This window comes from Engraulis encrasicolus, chromosome 1 (genome assembly GCF_034702125.1).
Source record: "Engraulis encrasicolus isolate BLACKSEA-1 chromosome 1, IST_EnEncr_1.0, whole genome shotgun sequence".
Lineage (NCBI taxonomy): Eukaryota > Metazoa > Chordata > Actinopteri > Clupeiformes > Engraulidae > Engraulis > Engraulis encrasicolus.
The window spans coordinates 24330248-24352058 of record NC_085857.1 but is presented as its reverse complement, the minus strand read 5'-3'; the positions used below and the strand labels follow the sequence as shown (position 1 = coordinate 24352058).

Below are 21811 nucleotides of genomic sequence, written 5' to 3'. Positions count from 1 at the left end.
TAGAGAGAGAGAGGTTCCATTTGCCCATTGTTTCCGGGTTCTATTATTGCAAGGGGGAGGGGGGGGGGAATCCCCCTTTAGGCAGACCTAAGGACTGTTCTTTTCAATGCTAGGAGTATTATGACACGCCCTTTTAGGCAGACCGGAACCTGGTCATGTTAGCTGCCCATAGCAACCTATTACATTGTCATATCTCTATATACAGTATATCACGAAAGTGAATACACCCCTCACAGTTTTGCAGATTTTTGAGTATATCTTTTCATAGGAAAGCATTACAGAAATGTAACTTTTACACAATGATTAGTGACCTTTTAACAACATATTTAACCGCTTAAATTTCTTGTTCACTCAGAAAAAAACTAAATACAGCCATTAATGTTTGAACATGTACTCACAAAAGTGAGTACACCCCAGATTAAAATCCGGTAGAGAAGGGGCTATGTTGACTCGAATCGTCTCGAAATGAAACGAAATGAAAAGGGATGACAAGGGAGGTCATCAGTGTGCGTTTCAACCTTTCTTTGCATTGAACTTTTACATTTTGAGTCTGCATCTGGCTTAAATAGATTGGTGTGAGATTTGAATGCAATCCTATGGAGAATATCATGATCTGCTTCAGTAGTCACAGTGCATGTTGACATGCATGTTTCTTTTAGGTGTATTTCAGATTGCCAATGTTGACAGCATTCATGCATCCCCAAACCATGTCAGTCCCACTACCATGCTTGGCTTATGAGAGGATACACCTTTTTTGTAAAACTCACTTGTTTACCACCACACATGCTTGACACCATCTAAGCAAATTTGTTTATCTTGGTCTCTTCAGATCACACAACATGGTTCCAGTGATCCATATCCTTGGTCTGTTCATCTCTCTTGAGACCAAGATAAACACATTTGCTTTAGATGGTGTCAAGCATGTGTGTGGTAAACAAGTGAGTTGTACAAAAAGGTGTATCCTCTCATAAGCCAAGCAAGGTTTATTATGCAGTAGGCTATGTGTTCATTTGCATAGTTGTCTGGAAAGCAGCGTTCTGGTTTCCTGTTTTCCTGGTATCCAACAGTCCACCCTGTCAGGGCCTCTCTGTCACTGTCGCGGCTGGACTGGTGATCTGGCAGACAGGGCACTCTCCCATGCAGTGGGCTTATGGTCCTCAGGGGCCAATACTAATTCTGTTTGTTTGTTGTTGTTTGTTGTTTTTCCTTAGAGATCGGTCCCCGATTTAGATGGGGCGGCCCATCTGTGCATCTGTGAATATACAGTGAACCGAGCCCATCATAGTTGTAGTATGGGTGGTAAGTAGGGTGAGGGGCTGGTTTATGCCAAATTGCCCGGGCTGGTTTGTGGTCCCAGTGCAGCCCGGATTCTCTCACTGTCACCTGCGACACTCACCCTATGTCACATCTATTTAGTAGGTGTCTTCACTCCAGTCCACACCTGCTGATCAGGTGTTCATCACGGGTATTTAAAACAGGTCCTGGATCAACACGTGTCTCTCGCCAAGATAAAGAAAGCTCTTCATTATACTGGTGAGTAGAAGTTACGTAACACAATTGTCAATGCAATGACGCATGTGATAATGGCAAATGGGCTGTCATACATGCAGTAGAATAACTTACACAATATAACATGTCTAGGTTATGTTGATGTAGTTGATAGTTTGTACGTAATGTATGTGATTGTGACATTTTATATGATGGTACTTTTGTTAACCTTTTTATTTCTGAAAATATTGATGTGATAGCTGTGTCCGCTGATACTGTAGTTTTGGCTGGCCTGGGGCAAAATCATCTGAATGGGTCCCCCTATCTCAAGACATAGAATGTAATGGCAACAGAATTCTAAACACCCCCCTGCCCACCCCACGCCCCTGGGCCCGGGACAACTGACCCATTTGATACTACATTATAGCTGTACTTCCCGATCTATTTTATAGTAATGAAAAAGTGTAGTTGCCGTGTTGTGCCATCTGCAAGCTTAGTGCCAAAGTGTTGTAAAGTACAAAGTGATGCAATTGAAATCTATTTCAGTTGGCAGACAGGAAAAAGGGAAGTTACTGTCTTACTTTTGTAGAAAGTCACTTCACCAGTGACAGGAACCTGTTTGCAGTAACATTTCAGCGCTTGCAGAGTGGCATTTGTACAACACAATGTTGCATAAAAAAACGAGTTTCTCAACCCTCCACTGCACTCCATTTTTGGCATAGACCAGACCCTCACAGAGCCCTCTAATTTTCACCAAAATTAGGATTAGCTCGGTTCACTATCTATATGAATTTAAATTGAAGGTTTGTCTCTTAGGGAAAAAATGTCCATTTCAAACTAGCTTCACCTCAAAAGAGAGAAGTACAGTCGGACACTCCTCCTCCCTCTGTGTTTACTGTAAAACCTCACTCACTGTATGACCCCCCCCCATTTGAACATTAAAATCAGTTCTAGTGTACATGGACAGATGATCTCAATATGTTTGTCCCTCACGAAAACAAGTAAGTGGCATTTTTTAGTTGTTTATTTCCAGAATTTATGACTAGAAGAAATTATGAATAATTACCAGCAACACCCTTCCATTCATATATTCATTATAACTTGGAAATGTACACTTTTTATACATTAATAGATGGATCTTCCCCATGTCCACCATTTTGAAAAGTCAATCATAAACAACTGACAAGACCTACAGTGCCGTGGTCAGGACTAGTATGTATTCATTTATTATGTTATAAATATTCATGAAAAGTAAAAACTAAAATCACATGGCCTATAATAATTACTGTGTCTGTCTGTAAATATACCATACAATTTCTCTAGTTTAAGTTAATCAAACCCTTGTTGTTGAAAGTCGGCAAAAGGTTTGTTGAGAGTGTCAGATCCATCTGTCACCACTGTGTTACGTACAGTGGTTTTTTGCAACTGTTTGCTCACAAAGAAGTTGTGTAACTATTTCCAAACTGCTTCGCAAGTTAGCAAAACCGTTACTAATTCTCGTCCCATCCCTCCTGTACCATTCTCGTCCCATCGCTGTCATGGTGTTGTGATGTTTCAGGGCCAAGGGCAAGGTGGGTCAAGAGGGTTCCCATTATATTGCACGAATTGAAAGCGGGGCCCTTCCAGAGGATTTTTATCTCGGGCCTGCCTGGCCGTAGCTGTTAGCACCCCTGTATATTGCACATTAAATGTATATTTACTATTTAGTTACTAGATGGTTAGTGTGATACTACAGTATCGTAATGGTAATACTGTATGTCTTTCTCTTTTACAGGTTTATGTCATGTCACTTGTGGAGGACTACACAGTTCTTATGGCTGTCTGTTGCATTATATCAGGTAATTTATAATTTTCTTACATGTCACAATATCTCAAAACTGAACTTCAACTCTTATACCACTATAAGACACGACCCCTGTTACAAATTAGCTGTTAAAAAAGCTGTCGTAATGTAGGCTATTTATAAAGGGCCTGTGTAATGTCATAGTGGTAGCACTAATGCTTTCAGTAATTATGAAAGCATTTCACTGGTGGAACTCCGTGCATTAAGGGGCAGAGTGATTCTTGAGAATTTCAACATGCGGTTGTAATGCTCATAACTTGTCAGTGCCCAGCGACACCACATTTTTTTGTTCTGAGATCCTGGCCATTGTAATGGAAGCATGGCAAGTGTACATGTAAACATTTTTAAAGATTGTTAAAATATTCCAAATATCATTCAAAAAGTTCTACAACATAAGCAGACACTTTATAATACTGCAACTATGTTTTTGCAATGACATTAAAGGGACAGTTTGGTCAATTTCAACATGCAGTTGTAATGCTCACACTACCCTGGACTTGTCAGTGCCTGAGATTTTTTTTTCTTCTTCTTCAGCCGTTTCCGAGATCCTGGTCATTGTAATGGGGGCAGCTCTTTGTTTACATTTCAAAAAAACATTTTTATTTATTCCCAAAACATCCAAAAGGTTATAAAACATCAGCAGACAACTAGCAAACAGCAATACCTTTTGGGAAAATATTTGGAGTTGGCCTATGTTTCATTTTTTAAAAATGTAAACAAACGCTGCCCCCATTAGAATTGCTCATATCTCGGAAAGGGCTGAGCCGAAAAATGTGGCATCACCAGGTACTGACAAGTCAAGGGTAGCGTGAGCAATACAACTGCATGTTGAAATTGACCAAACTGTCCCTTTAAGTGTGTGTGTGTGTGTGTGTGTGTGTGTGTGTGTGTGTGTGTGTGTGTGTGTGTGTGTGTGTGTGTGTGTGTGTGTGTGTGTGTGTGTGTGTGTGTGTGTGTGTGTGTGTGTGTGTGTGTGTGTGTGTGTGTGTGTGTGTGTATTTGCATCTGACCCTGTGCCTGCTGTTATGGTTCCAGGTGCTGTAGGTCAATGGAGTGTCAGCTATAACCCAGAGAGTGTGTGTGCCTTGGAGGGCTCCTCAGTGGAGTTGCACAGCTACTACTCATACCCTGCAGGCCTCACCGTTAATAAGACATTCTGGTTCATCAGGTGAATTTGAATGAAAATACAAATATACATGTTTGTTTCGCCAGCAGTAATTTTGTCAAACATCTCATTAACTTAAGACCAGGGATGATAAGGTATTTGGACACTTAATTTATGGGTAGGCCTAACAAAGAAATCTTTTCTTAAGTGTTTGCAATGGTTTCATTTCTGTTACCTACTCCAATGAGGTTATGTTTTTTTCTTGGACCACATTGATTTTTGTTAGTTTGTGAGACAATAGCAAAAATGTTGAATGCTGACAGATTGGGAATAAAATGGATACCGCAGGCCTACAAATTATTATTTTTTTGTCACTAATCTATGTCACTTTCTGGCTACAGACTTTTTTGAGTGATTATTCATAGATGAATAACACCTAGAGTGTACTTTGAGGTTAGTTTCACATACTACTCTTACATCTAATTACTAAAGGATGGAATTCCCTGTCTTTGGCACACTTCTGTTGTCTGGGAGTGGAAGAAACCCAAAGGTTCTCTGAGGAATGTAAAAGTTATTTGAAAAACAGCATGGTTCTTACGTAAGAGGACCATGTAGGGCCTTGTAGGATTCTTCAATAGTGGCAGTCGAAGGGTTCCTCAAGAACCTTTAGGGGTTCCTTAAGGTTCTCAGAGGATTAGGAACCTTTTATATATCTTCTGAGCACCTAGTTCATCAGAAAACATATTTTTAGTTTTAGTGTATTTTAGTGGACAGTAGCTATATCTATCAACATGTAAAAGTATGTACTGTACTGGCACTGTACACACTAACCCTGAGGTAAATTGTACACCATATTTCATGTTGTTAGGTTGTTACACTTTTCCTAATTACTGTAACAGGGGAAGTAAAATAAAGTCTAACCTTTTTGTGTCAAAAGTAATACAGTACCACAGCTAACTTCCTGTTTTGTGTTAACAGTAGTACAGTGCCACATCACTGAGTGAGAAGTATTTAGGTATTTAAGTGTTTTTCAGTACAACAATGTCTCTATCTATCTCATTACGTACTGTGGAACACTTGATGTAACAGCCAAGTAATATCATGAGCTAGTGTTGTACTTAACCAAGAATTTACTTTTACTTTTGAGACCTCTGATTACAACACATTGTGTACAATTAGCTGGCCACCTGGCAGTGACAGAGATCCTGTTGATTTGATGGAAGATGATCGCTACAAGGGACGTGTGAACTACACTAGCAGCAGCAATAACAAGCACACTCTGACCATAAAACCACTAACGCTCCAAGACGCTGAGGATTATCGCTTCAGAATTTTAACCAATGTTCCAACTGAGAAGGTTGCAGGACCCAGTCTATCACTTTCAGTTACAGGTAATCTTTATGCTTTTATCATCATGATTGTGACATTGCAAGTTTTTGTGTCATATTGGCAAAGAGGCATCAGAAAAGCATAGCATAACACAATGTTGACCTTGAAATAGCACAGAAACGAGTATAGCTTCCAAGTTTGTGGCCTCGTTTGCAAGAATAGGGAGGGTTTTGGACAGCACAGATTCATTCATGTTTGAGATCGGTGCCCAAATTTTGAGAAACACAGACAAACAAGTAAATAAGAGGAATAACATCATGTAATGGCGGCCATTTCGTTCAGGTCTGCAGGTGCAGATTAATCCTCCAACAGTGAATGAGGGATCCAGAGTGACACTGACCTGCAGCACCACCTGCAGTCTGAGTAGCAACCCCACCTACATCTGGTACAGGAACACACAGGATGTCACCAGCAAATATACAGCTACTGGTAACACCCTGACCATAGACACAATAGCAGGGGAGGATGACGGCCGTTACTCCTGTGCTGTAAGAGGACACGAGGATCACCCATCACCTGCTGTGTGTAAGTAAAATTATTGCTGATTTTTTAGTAAGTAAGTAAGTAAGTACATTTTATTTATAAAGCACGTTTAAAAACAGTAAAACTGACCAAAGTGCTGTACATTGTCTAACTAAACTGTTAATCAAAACAGTAAAACAGTTTCAGCAGCATAATAAACTATTTTCAGCATAAAGGGCAATAAGGAAAAATATAGGCCTATGGTAAATGCAAATAAAATAAAGTAAAAAAAGTAATAATAAAATAAAATAAATATATAAGGTGTTACAGGACAAAAAGGTAAGAACTAAGAAGCAAATGCTAAAGTATAAAAATACGTTTTTAGTCCGGATTTAAAAGTAGAGGTAGTGGGGGCGAGTCTGATGTTGGGGTTCAAATCCTTCCAGAGGTGTGGAGCTGCCACGGCGAAGGCTCTGTCTCCTTTATTGACAAGACGGGACCAGGGCACTAGGAGAAGGCCTTTGTCTATTAGGTCTGTCAAAGTACTGGTACTGTACTAACTTATTTGTTTTTATCTTTGTTAAATAGTGTGTGTGTGTGTGTGTGTGTGTGTGTGTGTGTGTGTGTGTGTGTGTGTGTGTGTGTGTGTGTGTGTGTGTGTGTGCGCGTGCGTGCGTGTGTGTGTATGAGTGAGTGTGCACTTTGTGTACATGTTGTCTGTGTTTGTCTATTTAACCATCTAGGGCAATGTGCAATATATTTGTTTGAGGACAGTGTTGGTTTGCAGTGCAACACGTGTGTAGTGTACAAACGGTTAATAGTGTTTGCAATTACTTACTAAACTGTTGTGCAGTGAATATTGTGTGCAATATACAGTGTGTGTAATCAATGTGTGTACCTTTTTTATTATTTTCCTGCTCATGTTTGAAGTGATCACCTGTGTGACTATTGCATGAACTACACCTGTTAGGTGTCCACTTAAACACTGTCTGTCTTCAAGTTGTTGCCGCATGCCCTAGAGGCCACTATTTATTGTACGTCTTATTACTATTTGTTGTCAATAAAGTTTCTACTTTTGATTACAAAAGTAGTGTGTGTGTGTGTGTGTGTGTGTGTGTGTGTGTGTGTGTGTGTGTGTGTGTGTGTGTGTGTGTGTGTGTGTGTGTGTGTGTGTGTGTGTGTGTGTGTGTGTGTGTGTGTGTGTGTCTGTGTGTGTGTGTGTCTGTGTGTGTTTGTTTGTTTTGCAGGTGTTTTTAAATGCTATGGTGTGGCGTACAACCCAGAGAGTGTGTGTGCCTTGGAAGGCTCCTCAGTGGAGTTGCACAGCTACTACTCATACCCTGATGACCACATAGTCGTCAAGACATTTTGGTTTAAAGGGTGAATATGAATTGAATATGATACAGTATCCTTTATAATGCCATAGACATTGCATTGATTGTATGGGAGCATTTGTTGCCTGACAAGCCATAAGAAAATATGTCCCTCAGCTACTAGTTTACAAGTCTACAGCAGTTGGACACTGAAAATGAATTAACTTAGTTTCTAGTACCACAAAATGACTTTTAACCAACGAAGGCATTGGCAAAAGTGTTTGAAGTCAATGGTTTATGGCAATGAAGTTGTATTACCTCCACCAAGGTTATATTTCTTGATTCATGGTTTTTTTTCCACGTTGTTGTCCATCAGGAGGGCGGAAGAAAACATGGAGCCTGATGATTTGATAGAGGATGTACACTATCAGCGGCGAGCAAACTATACTTTAACTACTGAGAACATCCACACTCTACGCATCACAAACCTCAAGATCAATGACACTAGTGATTATCAATTCCGATTTATAACAAATGATCCCGGCGGGAAATTTGCAGGAGTCGAAGTCCCTCTCTCAGTGACAGGTGAACAATATGATTAAAAACCATTTTCATACTTAAATTAGCAGAATGCAAGTAAGTGTATTGAAACGTATGCATCTAAATTAAATTATTTTTCATTCAGGTCTGCAGGTGCTGGTGGATCCTGCATCAGTGAATAAGGGAGACACAGTGACACTGACCTGTAAAACCACCTGCAGTCTGAGTAGCAACCCCACCTACATCTGGTACAAGAACACACAGCCTGTCACCAACAAACACACAGCTACTGGCAACACCCTGACCATAAACTCCATTCAGAATGAGGATGCTGGTCGTTACTCCTGTGCTGTAAGAGGACATGAGGATCGCCCATCACCAGCTGTGTGTAAGTACCTTATATTTTTGCTGCTTTTTGTGTTGAAGTTCTGAGTACTGACTGTATCCTCATGTTTTATCTTAGATAAGAACATAAATATGTACTTCAGATAGCACATTATGGTTGCCTAGTTGCTGTGACTTGTGTGTATGTTCATGCTCATATTATCATTTTATGTAATCTCTCTCTCTCTCTCTCTCTCTCTCTCTCTCTCTCTCTCTCTCTCTCTCTCTCTCTCTCTCTCTCTCTCTCTCAGGTGTTTTTAAATGCTATGGTGTGGCGTACAACCCAGAGAGTGTGTGTGCCTTAGAGGGCTCCTCAGTGGAGTTGCACAGTTACTACTCATACCCTGATCGTTATACAATCACAAGCACATTCTGGTGTGTAGATGGCAAACGAGACCTGAAGACCAATGAACAGTACAAAGACTGTGTGACGTACCCCAAATCCCAATAACCACACTCTAGGCATTAGGAACCTGACTAGTGATGACACCGGAAACTATAGATTCAGGTTTGAAACCAAAGAAGGAGGAGGGTGGTCTGGGGTCAATGTTGCCGTCTCTGTAACAGGTAAAGAAGATGACTAATCTCATTCTACAGTACCCTTTAAATAAGATTTTAGAAGACTACAGGCACTAAACTTTGCAAACTAAACTCATGTAAACACTACAATGTCTTTCAGGTCTACAGGTGCAGATTAATCCTGCATTAGTGAATGAGGGATCCACAGTGACACTGACCTGCATCACCAGCTGCAGTCTGAGTAGCAACCCCACCTACATCTGGTACAAGAACTCACAGCCTGTCACCTACAAATACACAGCCACTGGTAACACCCTGACCATAAACTCAACCACAACTGAAGATGCAGGTGATTACTCCTGTGCTGTTGAAGAATATGAGAAGCTCCCTTCCCTTGAAAGAACTCTCACCGTCGAATGTAAGTTTGGATGATTTTTGGGGAATTAATGGGAACATCCCAGGGATTTGCAATATACTGAATAAATATTACTTTTTCACTTGTGGACACTGTGAAGTCTGTGTATCTATGCATTCAATTAGTCCAGCCATTAAGCATATAGGTGAGAGACTCAATGGCACAGATTTTAGTCTCCTCACACAAACTGACTCAATATTTGCAGTTTTGTGCGGTCTTGCAAAACATGGATGACCCCATACATACTGTAGGGCAAATGTGAAGTCAACCAGAAAATCTAAAAGATAATTATTACTACTACTACTACAAATAATAATAATAACAATAATACATACATTTTAAATGGCACTTTTCATGATGCTCAAAGTCGCTTTTATTTACAGACCATATATTCCATATATTGCCCATGGTCATGAATATCTAATTTCCCAGAAACAAATTACAGTCTGGGTGAATCACTGTTGGTTTCTCATGTGTCTACTTTGCCGGATTTGTAGATGCACCAAGAAACACCACAGTGTCAGTCAGCCCCGCTGGAGACATCAAAGAGGGAGACTCAGTGAACCTGACCTGCAACAGTGATGCCAACCCACCTGTGCACGCATTCACCTGGTACAAGAGGAAACACCATCCCGACTGGGTTGCAAATGGACAAAATGTCACCATCACAGCTGAGATCAGTACTGTAATGTACTACTGTACGGCAGAAAACACACAGGGATCCAGTGATTCCAATGATACTTCTCTGGATGTGCACTGTGAGTACTATTACAAACAGTACATGTTATTTAAACGTACTATGAGATGTATAATAAACATAGATAAATGGTACCTCAATGGTACTTCTTTGTGAGTACTATGAATAGGACAGGATTGTAATTATACCAATTTCCTCAAAACTGTTGCTCTTCACCATCTAATGTTTTGTTTAACCTCTTTGAGTCTCTATCAGAATTGTAATGGCTAAGTCTTAGCGTGCAATCTACAGCGCTCTGTAATGTCATACACTCTAAGAAAATTTCCCAGCAAAATAACGGCAGTTACTGGCAATTATATTTACCTGTAATTCTACTGTTATTTCACACCAAAAATAAAATACAGCTCATTGCTGTTTAATGTATCACAGTATATAACATTTTTTCAGCAGCAATTGAACTGTTAAATAACATTACTCTACAGATAAATAACAGTACATTTCAGTTAAAAAGTTGAATTGTACTGTGTGATGACAGGCAAATACTGGGTCATAGTTGTATTCATGAATATGGCCATGGCAACTTCCCACCCCACCCATCATTCTCCATAACTGTGGTACCCTGGCCATGTTACCACCCCACCCTCCCATCGTTCACCATGACTGGAGTGCCTTGAGCATGATACTATGGCGCAATGCTGTATTGAGAAAATGGTTTGCGGTGGTCCTTTGAAAGTGTGGGCATGAACAAAATGTCAGAGTACGCAGTGCTATGTTACAATGATAGTGTGCAAGGTGGGCTTTTTACTGTATCTCTTGATGAGCCAATGATGAATATAGCATTGGTCAGTCTTTAAAAAAATATTTTGCACCAAGTAGCACAGCAAACAAGCAGCACTACAAGCTAGCTCTCAAAGCAATGCCTAATTTGCAGCAGGCACATTATATGCCACAATGCCACAAATGATGCCACATACAGCAAGCTTTCACAAAGAGGAAAGTGTGCAAGCATGTAAGCAAGCTTGTAGGCAAGCTTGTAGGCAAACAAGTGCTATACTGTGCCATGCAGGCCAGCCAGCAGGCAGGCAAGCAACTGAAGTGTTGATAGTCCAGATTTATATACAGGTGCAAGAGTACCATGTGACCAGAGTCATCAGGCCCTTGGCAGGTGACGCCCGTAATTGAATAATGGCATAACAGCCCTACTCAGGTGAGGCCAGGCACTGATTATCAGATTGGTTTAGATGGGGCTGCTTGTTGCAAGAGTGTTACAAGTTCTTAAAATGTTTCAGCCATTCACACTTTCATCACTATCAAAATGCATGTGCTACTCACACTTTGCTGCATCAAGCACTTTTTAAGTATTGCAGTTTCCTTAGGAATTGTTTCATCATGCTTGATAGTATCAGATAATCTTTAACCAGTCAGAATGACTTCAGTTCTTCAGGTGGTATTGAAGTTTGATGGTGATCACGGACAAGTGGAGGATGAATGGGTTTCAATGGTGCTGCCTAAAATAACTTGTTATTTTCTAGAGATGCACCGGATCCGGTTCCGGTTCCGGTTCCTGATCCAGATCCGGATCCGTCAGGATAATAGAGTTTTTCACAGGGTCCGGGTCCGGCAGGATCTTAAGCAGTGGGTCCGGTATCCGGCATGTTACCTAAAAATCAGGGTCTGGTGCATGTCTAGCCTAGGCTTTTCAGTCTTTCACAACCCCAATCACTGCATGGAGTGAAATCCCTTTGGAAGCGGCTATTGAAGGCAGTGTGGCAATAAGCCAATGAGTCTAAACAATAGTTTGCGCCAACGTAATAAAAAGGGCCCACGTGTGCGAGTAGACTATATGTTTCAAACCTTTTGTAGGATCCGGTATCCGGTTCCGGATCCGGCAGGATCTTATTCAGTGGATCTGGTATCCGGCAGGATCCTAAAAATCAGGATCCGGTGCATCTCTAGTTTTTTCCACAACGGCGAATACTGCTATTGTGCAGTACTTACTGTTTTTGCTCAATATGTGACTCAAAGTAATATTTTCACAGTAGTTGTCTGTTTTTTCGAAAAGCAGTAGAATGCTGTTGCAGAATTTCCGTAAATAAACAGCTATTTGTTACAGTGTAGGAATGTTGTTTTGAAATAGTTGAGACTTTGCAACAGGGGGTGAACAGCTGGCCTGCCCCTACAAAGATATACAAACTAAACCTAAACAGAAAAAAATGGCCTAAGCTTTCAGTTCATTTTGTGCTCTCATTTTGAGTTAATTATAACGATGACCAAGATCTCTTGTTGGGCCAGTTAGGCTTCCTGAGGGTCTGTGTCCCCTTTTTGTTCCAGCTAGATGCTCTAGTCTAGAAATCTCCTTACTTGGTAACGCAAAGCCCTCCGCATACAGTACCTTAAGTCAGTGTTTCCCAACCTTTTTTGTCTCGTGTACCCCCTAAGCCTTTTCATTGTGCCTTGAGTACCCCCTAACTCAAGTGCTATATGGGTTTCTCTATTCCAACGTGAATATGTTCCATACATTTGATAAAATCAAAAATTTCCAAGTACCCCCTGCCGTGTGCTCGCGTACCCCTAGTGGTTCACATACCCCTGGTTGGGAAACACTGCCTTAAGTTATCTACTTTTCAAAGTATGGTTGTTGCGTTCACATTTAACACACAAAATTAAATCAATCTTGTTTTCATTTTAAGGGCTGAAAGGGACCACATGTGAAACACCTTAAGATACACATTACTGAGCCTTGTTCACACACTAAAACACAAAAGTGAATATATTTTAATTTAATTATTTCTAAACCATTGTCTAGTATTGCCATAAAAGGATACCAGTTGCAAACAATGCACCATATACATTTTGTTTTTTCCAGATCAACCTAAAAACACTTCTGTATCAGTGCATCCTTCTGCTGAAGTGTTGGAAGGTACTTCAGTGACTCTGACCTGCAGCAGTGATGCCCACCCACCTGTGGAGAACTACACCTGGTACAAGAAACTCGAGTCCAGTTCTTCCTCTTTGTGGTTACGAGTAGGAGAGAGTTACAACATCACCAGCATCACAGCTGAGGACAGCGGCCATTACTACTGCAGAGCAGAAAACAAATATGGGACCAGCAACTCCAGCACTACACATCTGGATGTGCTCTGTGAGTACTGTTGGATTACATGCTGTTATGTTTCAAATTAAATGTAAATGTCTGTTAGATGGTGCATGAAACAGACAGACATTCAATACCCTTTGACTGTTAAATACTTTTGTAATATTTTTACATTCTCAATGTGGGTCCAATGAAGTGTCACTTGAGTGTAATAGGGTGTCACTTCAGTAGTATACAACAAAATGCTAATTTCTCAGTACTTAACTTGACCGCCTGTCATAGACTTCCCCAGGAACACCAGAGTATCACTCAGCCCCCCTGACAGTGTTAAAGAGGGCGACTCAGTGACTCTGACCTGCAGCAGTGATGCCAACCCACCTGTGGAGAACTACACCTGGTACAAGACTGCTGGCCGTGTGACCGTTATCCAGGGAACTTGGAGGGTCCCCAACATTAACCTCACCCTCATCCCGGGTCTGGAAGGATATTACCATTGCGAGGCAGGAAACAGGCTCGGAAAGGACAACTCAACCACCGTCCAAGTCCAGTTCTCCAAGCCAGGTCCAGTACAATAGTATTATCCGCTGATTGTATACACGCTGTATGTTCCAATAGAGGAGGGTTAGTCAATCTAATTGTTTAATGCCGATTGTATGTCTTTACAGAGTCTGGCTTTAACAGGATGACTTTTACTTTCACTTTCACTTATCTACAGATCCTGGCTTTGACAAGATGATCGTGTTTGCTGTTGTGGGGGCCGTCTGTGCTTTAGCCGTCTTCGTCCTGGTGGCCATTGTAGCCTGGAGGTGTGTGACAGATAACACTGGACTTTCTTTTGCTATAAAAAAATAAAATAATAATAATAATAATAATCATAATAATAATAATAATAATAATAACAACAACAACTTGGTGTCATACAGCACCTTTCATGGAACCCAAAGTCACTTTACAAGGGGGTTGTGGGGGCTGTGGGGACAGGTTACAGGCCATACGCCTCAGTGAATAGATGTGAATGATTTTGTTATGTACCATAAACAAAAATATGTGTTTGTGACTTTATTTTTAACGTCTTGATGTTTTATGTTTCAAATGTAGGATATCTATGACCACATCAAACAAAACTTCAAGCAGCAAAAACAACTATGCACAGGTGGGTACTGAATGTAGAGATGAAACATTATAATATAGGGCAATCATGGGTGAGCGGTTAGGGCGTCAGACTTGCATCCCAAAGGTTGCCGGTTCGACTCCCGACCCGCTAGGTTGGTGGGGGCAGTAATCAACCAGTGCTCTCCCCCATCCTCCTCCATTACTGAGGTACCCTGAGCATGGTACCGTCCCACCGCACTGCTCCCCATGGGGCGCCACTGAGGGCTGCCCCCTTGCACGGGTGAGGCATAAATGCAATTTCATTGTGTGCAGTGTGTGCTGTGTCACAATGACAATGGGAGTTGGAGTTTCCCAATGGGCTTTCTTCTCTTTTCTAATAGCACATACTGAATGGCACAGATGCTGTATATATGTTGAAAAAGTGAGGAGAGTCACCAGAACACCACAGAATATTTGTTCTATTTTATTTACAGAAGTGCTAGCAGTCCTTGGAAGGGGCCGGCCCTGGGTAGCACCCTATAGGAGGGTCACCATCGTTAAACTCTGCCTATGCTCAAAATGGTCAATTAGAACTGTTTGTTTGCATGTTATTTCTGCGCTATATCCACATTATTGCGATAACAACATGGTATTGGCGTTTTTTTATCAGCAGTTATTTACCGTGTATTGGTTACAGTCCCTGGAGCAGTGTGGGATTGATCGCCTTGCTCAAGGGTAACTGTGCCATGGAGTGAAGTCGGGCGTGGAAGAGTGGGATTCAAACCTACAACCATCTGATCTGAAACCCATCTAACCATAAGGCAACGGCTACCCCATGGTTACCTCTTCACCTCCTCTTTCGTGCTTTGCAGGGGATGTCCAATCCTGTATACAACAATGACCACAACAATTGTGAAGACTCCACAGCCTGTTCCAATGACCAGAGTGTCACAGCACGCTGTGGTGTTGGTGACAATGACAAGGATGTCGATGCTGTCCAGTATTCCACCGTTAAGTTCATTAAGGTGAGGCCGAGGAGCAAGTGTCACTGAGACTATTGAGTCGGGAGAGAGAATAGATCCAGTACAAAAGTGTTGAGAGAATAGAAAAGAATAGAATATACTATAATAGAATTTAACAAAATGCCTTTTATTGTTACCGAAATCTAGTTCACATGTGTACAAAGAGAATCAAAGCATTTCAAATGCATCAGTGCAGCATGCCAAACATGTTCTATGACATTGTTTTTTAAAAGAAGAAAAGAAAAAGAATGAAAAAAGGCATTAATGGCTACCAGTAGCGGAACGATTGCATGCACAGCCCTCCAGGGCGAAACACTGATAGCCTGCCATAGAGCCTGCCAAGGTTACTAGGGCCCCCATAGGGCCAGGGTCCAGGGGCAAATGCCCTGCTTGCCCTCTTTATAGCTTCACCCCTGATCCTCCCCTTTCTATGTCTTGCAATGTAATAAGAAATGTAATTTCAAATTCTTTGTATGACCAGTGCATGAAAAGAAATTGACAATAAAACCTACTTGACTTGACTTGACTGTAGAAAAATCTAGAGGAAGAGCAACAGGGCAAACTCTCCAGCGAGGAAGAGGAAGAGGCGGAAGGGGAAGAGGTACAGTACAGCAGCGTGAAGTTTAAACAGGATGGGCCAGAGGACGTCCAGCACCCAAAACCTGAGGAGGAGCTCCATTATGCCAGCATCGACTTCAGGAAATCACAAGCAGAGGCCACGGTTAGTTATTACTTAATAAGTTGATTAGTTATTAGGTATGTGTGTGTCTGTCTGTCTGTCTGTCTGTCTGTCTGTCTGTCTGTCTGTCTGTCTGTCTGTCTGTCTGTCTGTCTGTCTGTATGTATGTATTATTATTATTATTATTATTATTATTATTATTATTATCAGCAGTATTAATACTTGATGAATTCACACATGCCTAATTAATAAATTCAGATTTCTTCAGAGGTTAGAGTTAGTTATTCAATAATTGTTTTTCATGGATTGAATATTATGAATTGTGAGTCTTTATTTATTGAATATTTATTCACACATTCACACTTCATTGATTGTCACATTCACATTTCATTGTAACATCCCATAAAAACACACATAGACATTTTATGCATGCAGTTTTCTAGAATTCAGTCGTTCATAGTTCACAGACATGGTTTGATGTGCTACAAAAATCCTCCTGCATTCATTTTTTTTCTTTTACCATTTTAATGGCTCTAATAATCTATTACAATTATTTATATGTTGTGTTTTTCTGGCCTTGACCCAATTAGAAGCAGGACACACCAGACTCATCTCAGCCCTACCCAGCACAGGAAAACACTGTCTACGCCTCAGTGAACCACCAGCAACTCAGCACTGCCCCCAAAGTGAGTATGGACTGACATTACTGATGTACGCTGGTATTTATTTTCTGCCTACTACATGTTGTGATGTAAACTCAGTGCTGCCCCAAGTGAGGATTTATTGACATTATCAGAACGCTAAGTTAATTTGGTATATAACTATAGAATTATATGAACTGACACTCTTTTAAAGGGGTATGCCACTATTTTGCTACATGCTACAGTGATCCATTGACTTTCACTAGCTTAGCTACATACTCCCTCTTTTAACTTGTCTTAAAGCAAGACAACGCTTAACATGAAAAATAAGACACTTTACCATCTTTACCAAACCCCAGCCAAGGATTTTAACTGTATTAAGCCCCAAAATAGTGGCATACCCCTTTAAGGGGACTTTATAGTTGATGTTTTCCTTTCTAACATTTATAGTATCTGCTGTTATTGATTACTTCTACTTCTGACTGTATCTGACCTCTTAACCACAGTATGTCATGACCATTTCTGATTGGCCAACATTGTCATACGCATGCACTCTTACACCTGTGTCATACTCTTGTAGTGAAGTGTCCTGACATTTATAACAATGTTCACACATTTCCTAGCCAAAGGCATATTGTCTGACAGATATGTTCTCTCGCCACAGGACAGTGAGTGACAGTAACATCTAGGAAGGCCGACCAGGACCCAGTGTTGCCAGATGGACTGTATAGGACAGTGGTTCCCAACCTATGCGTCGGGACCCCCCTTATGGGTCGCCACAGATCCACAGGGGGTCGCGGAGCCCTCTTGATTTTAAGGGGTTTCGTTTTAAATATATATATAGCCCATGTTGAATAAAAGACAAAGCATTTAGCTAATAAATGCATAGACGCAACAAATTTTAAGTGCTACATTAAACATTTATTCTATATTTGACCAAAGACGGATTGAGGAATAAAATAACTAAAATAAGTTTTCGCAGGAAACAGAGGGCATATTGTGACTCCGTCTCGTGCGGGCGTTCGCGTGGTTGGGTCACCAAAGCTTACAATAGTAAAAACATGGGTCCCTTAAGAAAAAGGTTGGGAACCACTGGTATAGGATCACCATCTAAAGCAGTGTTTCTCAACATGGGTGCCGGGGCACCCTGGGGTGCCGCGGGCCCCCTTCAGGGGTGCCGCGGAAACGTGGCTGATAAAGAAAATTATGTAATATAATACATATTTGTCTAAATTGATAAGTTAATGCTAGTCAGTGGAATTTTTCATCTGCCATTTTGCCCCAGTCAGCTGCAACTTCAAAAGTAGGTCGTGTGACGTTTCCAAATGTGTTGCTTTTCTAAGCTTGTGTGGTATCGAATGCGATGCCATGTTACGGCTTGTTGGTTTGGGGTGCCTTGAAATCTTTCATGAATTGAAAGGGTGCCTCATCTAAAAAAAGGTCGAGAAACACTGATCTAAAGAGTATTGGGCAGGTTTTTTTCTGTAGATTTATGACCATAGAATTCAATAAAATTTAGTTCAAATTTATCTAGATTTGTTGAATCCAACAGGTTTTTTTTGTTTTTGTCTTTTTACTTGAAATCATCAGTCACATCTGGCAACCCTGCAAGGATGCCAGAAACACATTTACTCAAGCCCAATTACTTCAACTCCTGGGCTAGGCTGCACAGGATGACCACGGACAACGTTACCCCTAGACTTCAAATGAGTTTTCACAGTATATTACACTTAGCTGACGCTTTTCTCCAAAGCACCTCACAGTTGTTTTACAGGGTATTGGTTACAGTCCCTGGAGCAGTATGGAGTTTGGTGCTTTGCTCAAAGGCACCTCAGCCATGGAGTGTGGTAGGGAATGGAAGAGTGGGATTTGACTTAAGGAAGAAAAATCCGCACTCACAAACTGCGTCTCATTATTTATTTATATTACCACCATGTCCAAAAAGCAAACGCGTTTCGGCTATCAAGCCTTCATCGGTGCGTGGTGGATTGGGATTTGAACCTGCAACCCTCTGATCTAAAGTGCATCTCCTGAACCACTGGGCCACAGCTGTCCAGTTTGTTACATAATAATGTATTGATATATTATGGGGGGCAGGAGGCGCCACTGCTTTGGTAAGAAGTTCCTTGCAAGGTCTGGGCAATATCCATTAACCCCCCACACATTACCACCTTGAAATCCCATGTAAGTCCCATAGCATGAAGGGGACAACATTAGTGGCAACATAAGAAACATGAGTGGGCTTGCATTTGTGTAGGTCTTTCTGTTTATGCTTTGTCCAGAAATGTTTGTTGTTACGAAGACAATGTTATACTTTCTTAAGGAGCTTATGTCACCTTTTCATCACAACTGTTCTGTCATAGTGCTACGGCAATGACATTTTACTAATAGTATTGTCATTTCATTGGCTTATTGCCATGCTGTCATGTTCTTCCTTGCTGTGTTATTGCCATTACTGTTATTTTGGCTGATTTGTTTTGTCCTCTTAAAATTTTGATTGAAGTGTCCTTGGGTATCTTGAAATAAAATGTATTAATAATTTATCATTATTATTATTATTATTTATTATTATTATTATAGAGGTTATTTCAGCTGTGTTTATGATTCTAATATTTCTGATGGTTAATTGATCGATCTTGTCATTGGTGCAATGTATTTGATTTAATACACAAAAACAAAAATATTCATGAATGAACTGTTGTGTGTTAAAAATAAAGACCACCAAATGCCAGATTATCTTCTCAACAAATAAAATTTACTAGCATCAGACATTACATTACACACTCAATTACCTTGATTTACAGTAGCATCCATGATATTTCACAATATTAAATGCCAGCAGAAAACGGTTGTAAATGTTTTTTTTCTTCACAGATATTGATTATTCAGTTCCTGTAGCTTGAGTCATTTAGTCCTAACAAACTCTGCAATCTCTGTAGCCACTCTTATTGTTACAGCAAACAAATACACATCATGAGCGTATACGTATATGGTGCAATAGAACTCAAAGGCAATGTGCAATTACAGAGTCAAACAAAATGGCAGTGCCGAAGAAAGACTTTTTAAAAATGTGAGTGCCGTGGGAGCAGGATGTGAAGAGGATTTTAAGCAATATAGTAAAATGTTATCCGGGAAAAGCATTTAGCCAATTTTCAAGTTCATATAGTCTTCAGCAGGAGTTGGATTATCACCACAGTTGTACTTCACACCTTCAGCCGAGACCTTAACAGTCTAAGGACAACATAAAAAGAAGCCTTCTTTAACTGAACCAACTGTATATTAATAAGATCACATATCTCCGACACATCAATCCTCTCTATAGTGGTAGTCTGCACAAGAGTATCGTGTAGATAGCCTGAATAGTTATAGTGTTTTTTGTTTTTTTTCAAACCATACCAGAAACTCTATGAATGAAGAGAATCGATTTGCTTTTTGATAGGAAACTAACGCCGGATCATCCCCTTGCCGAGGCAGGTCAATTTCATCCTGTAGCTAATTCCCAGACTTGACCACAACTCAAGCTTTTAAGAAAGTGGGACCAAATCTGTTTGTCCAAGCTGGGTATCTCGTCAGATTAAAATCTACCACAGTATCAAATCCAATTAAATTCAAGCAACATTTTTTCATCCACCCATCCCACATATTTCCTGAAAAGGGTTCTATTCTTTGCTGTGTTAACTATGAAATCAACAACTTATAAAAAGTAGCTAATTGAAAAACATTACAAACATACAATAGATAAAACATTTCCTCCATGGTGAAGGTAAAAAAATACAAATAATTGAATACTGTATGTGCACTTACTTCGAGAGTGGCGTACTCAGAAGAGCTTTTGGAACAGGGAACAGGAGCCATGTATGTGTGATCAGTGGAGATTTCTTCTGTGCGCTGGTCAAATGTATAATTTTTTAAAAGGTATGCTAGACACATGGTGACATTGTTGTGCTTTAACCCTCCTGTTATCCTTGGGGTCTATTTGACCCCTTTCAAAGTTTAACACCTGAAAAATACATGAAGTACTTATTTCTTCTGCCTCATCTTTGATGACTTTTCCTAAATAGATGGGATAAATGTGAAAAAAGTGAAATTTCAACAAAAATGTTTTTCCTAAGTTCTGTACACATTTTGGTTACATCCGTGTTCCTTGGGGTCAATTTGACCCCAATTGTTTCAAGTGTATAAAACACAAATGGAACATCCATATTTTGCAAATAAATGTTAAAATCTGTTTAGATAATGTGAAATACATGAAAATAAGCTATTCAGTCATGTTTCTTCTGAACATTTTGCTTTTGTTTGGGCCCTGATAACTAAAAATACTAATGATATGGAGGAGGCTTAAAACTAATTCACGGGCAACTTTTTGGACAGTGGTGGCTACTACAGCATTGACATTTTGACAAAATCCACCAACTGAACCTTGTTGTACCTAAAGCACCATCATGGCACTCACCACAGCACCCCCCCCCCCATTCCTGTACCCTGGGAGCTACTTTTGCACCCTCCCGCTATACACACACACTAGTATAACAAGGGTCACATATAGTCAGCATTGTTGTGCATGCTGTTCTGTGCCCAGCATACATCATTATAAGTGATGGTATATTTGAAGAGAAGCTTTATGATTGTGATCCAAATATTGAAATGGACTGTTCTGATGGTGACAAGCTATTGTACTTCTTTAGGTGGAGACGATCTCAAGGTTTGTTGCTATGTTGAGAGATATAATGGTGCTATTCTTCTCCTCTATTCAGTATGGTGTTCCAAATTGACATTGTTGTCTGCAGCATTGGTTATAAACTGCTGCAACCTGACATAGAGAAGGCAGGGACAGCAACAGCTGTAACTTTTGCGAAGGACATACACATTGACATCCATACCACAAGTTCTCCAGTTGGCATACATAGTGAATAGAAGTAAACATACAAGTTGCTATCCCGGTTCCTTCAAACATTACCGCACTAATATATCTACAAGGAGCACATGCAAACCTTTTTTCCTTATGTGTACACTAATTCAAGCGAAGAAACAATGTCGGAAACAATGATTTTCTATGATGTTCCCGAAACTCTTGGTTGGCAATGTATCCATGTTTTTACCTAAATATTATACTTTTGTTATAAATACA

The 21811-nt window shown here is 40.4% G+C and overlaps 1 protein-coding gene and 1 long non-coding RNA gene across 2 annotated transcripts; both read left to right on the top strand.

The window, feature by feature from the left end:
• Window positions 1-5023: 5023 nt before the first annotated feature.
• Window positions 5024-15393, top strand: LOC134456668 (B-cell receptor CD22-like). Its single transcript, XM_063208124.1, has 14 exons — window positions 5024-5034; window positions 5616-5827; window positions 6108-6350; window positions 7535-7667; window positions 7977-8185; window positions 8286-8528; window positions 8972-9091; window positions 9204-9461; window positions 9956-10216; window positions 13022-13297; window positions 13532-13810; window positions 13965-14055; window positions 14348-14402; window positions 15214-15393. Exons 1-14 carry the CDS (start codon window positions 5024-5026, stop codon window positions 15391-15393), a joined length of 2571 nt encoding a protein of 856 aa, XP_063064194.1.
• Window positions 15394-15978: 585 nt separating this feature from the next.
• On the top strand, window positions 15979-17416 carry LOC134449233 (uncharacterized). Its single transcript, XR_010034925.1, has 3 exons — window positions 15979-16084; window positions 16633-16728; window positions 17348-17416. It is a non-coding gene; the product is annotated as an uncharacterized LOC134449233 (long non-coding RNA).
• Window positions 17417-21811: the final 4395 nt, after the last annotated feature.

What these genes read in the sequence shown, in the direction of transcription:
- LOC134456668 (XM_063208124.1), top strand. An exon ending in AAGACATTTTGGTTTAAAGG is followed by an intron (nt 7,668 to 7,976) that starts GTGAATATGAAT and finishes GTTGTCCATCAG; the next exon opens with GAGGGCGGAAGAAAACATGG. An exon ending in AGTCCAGTTCTCCAAGCCAG is followed by an intron (nt 13,811 to 13,964) that starts GTCCAGTACAAT and finishes ACTTATCTACAG; the next exon opens with ATCCTGGCTTTGACAAGATG.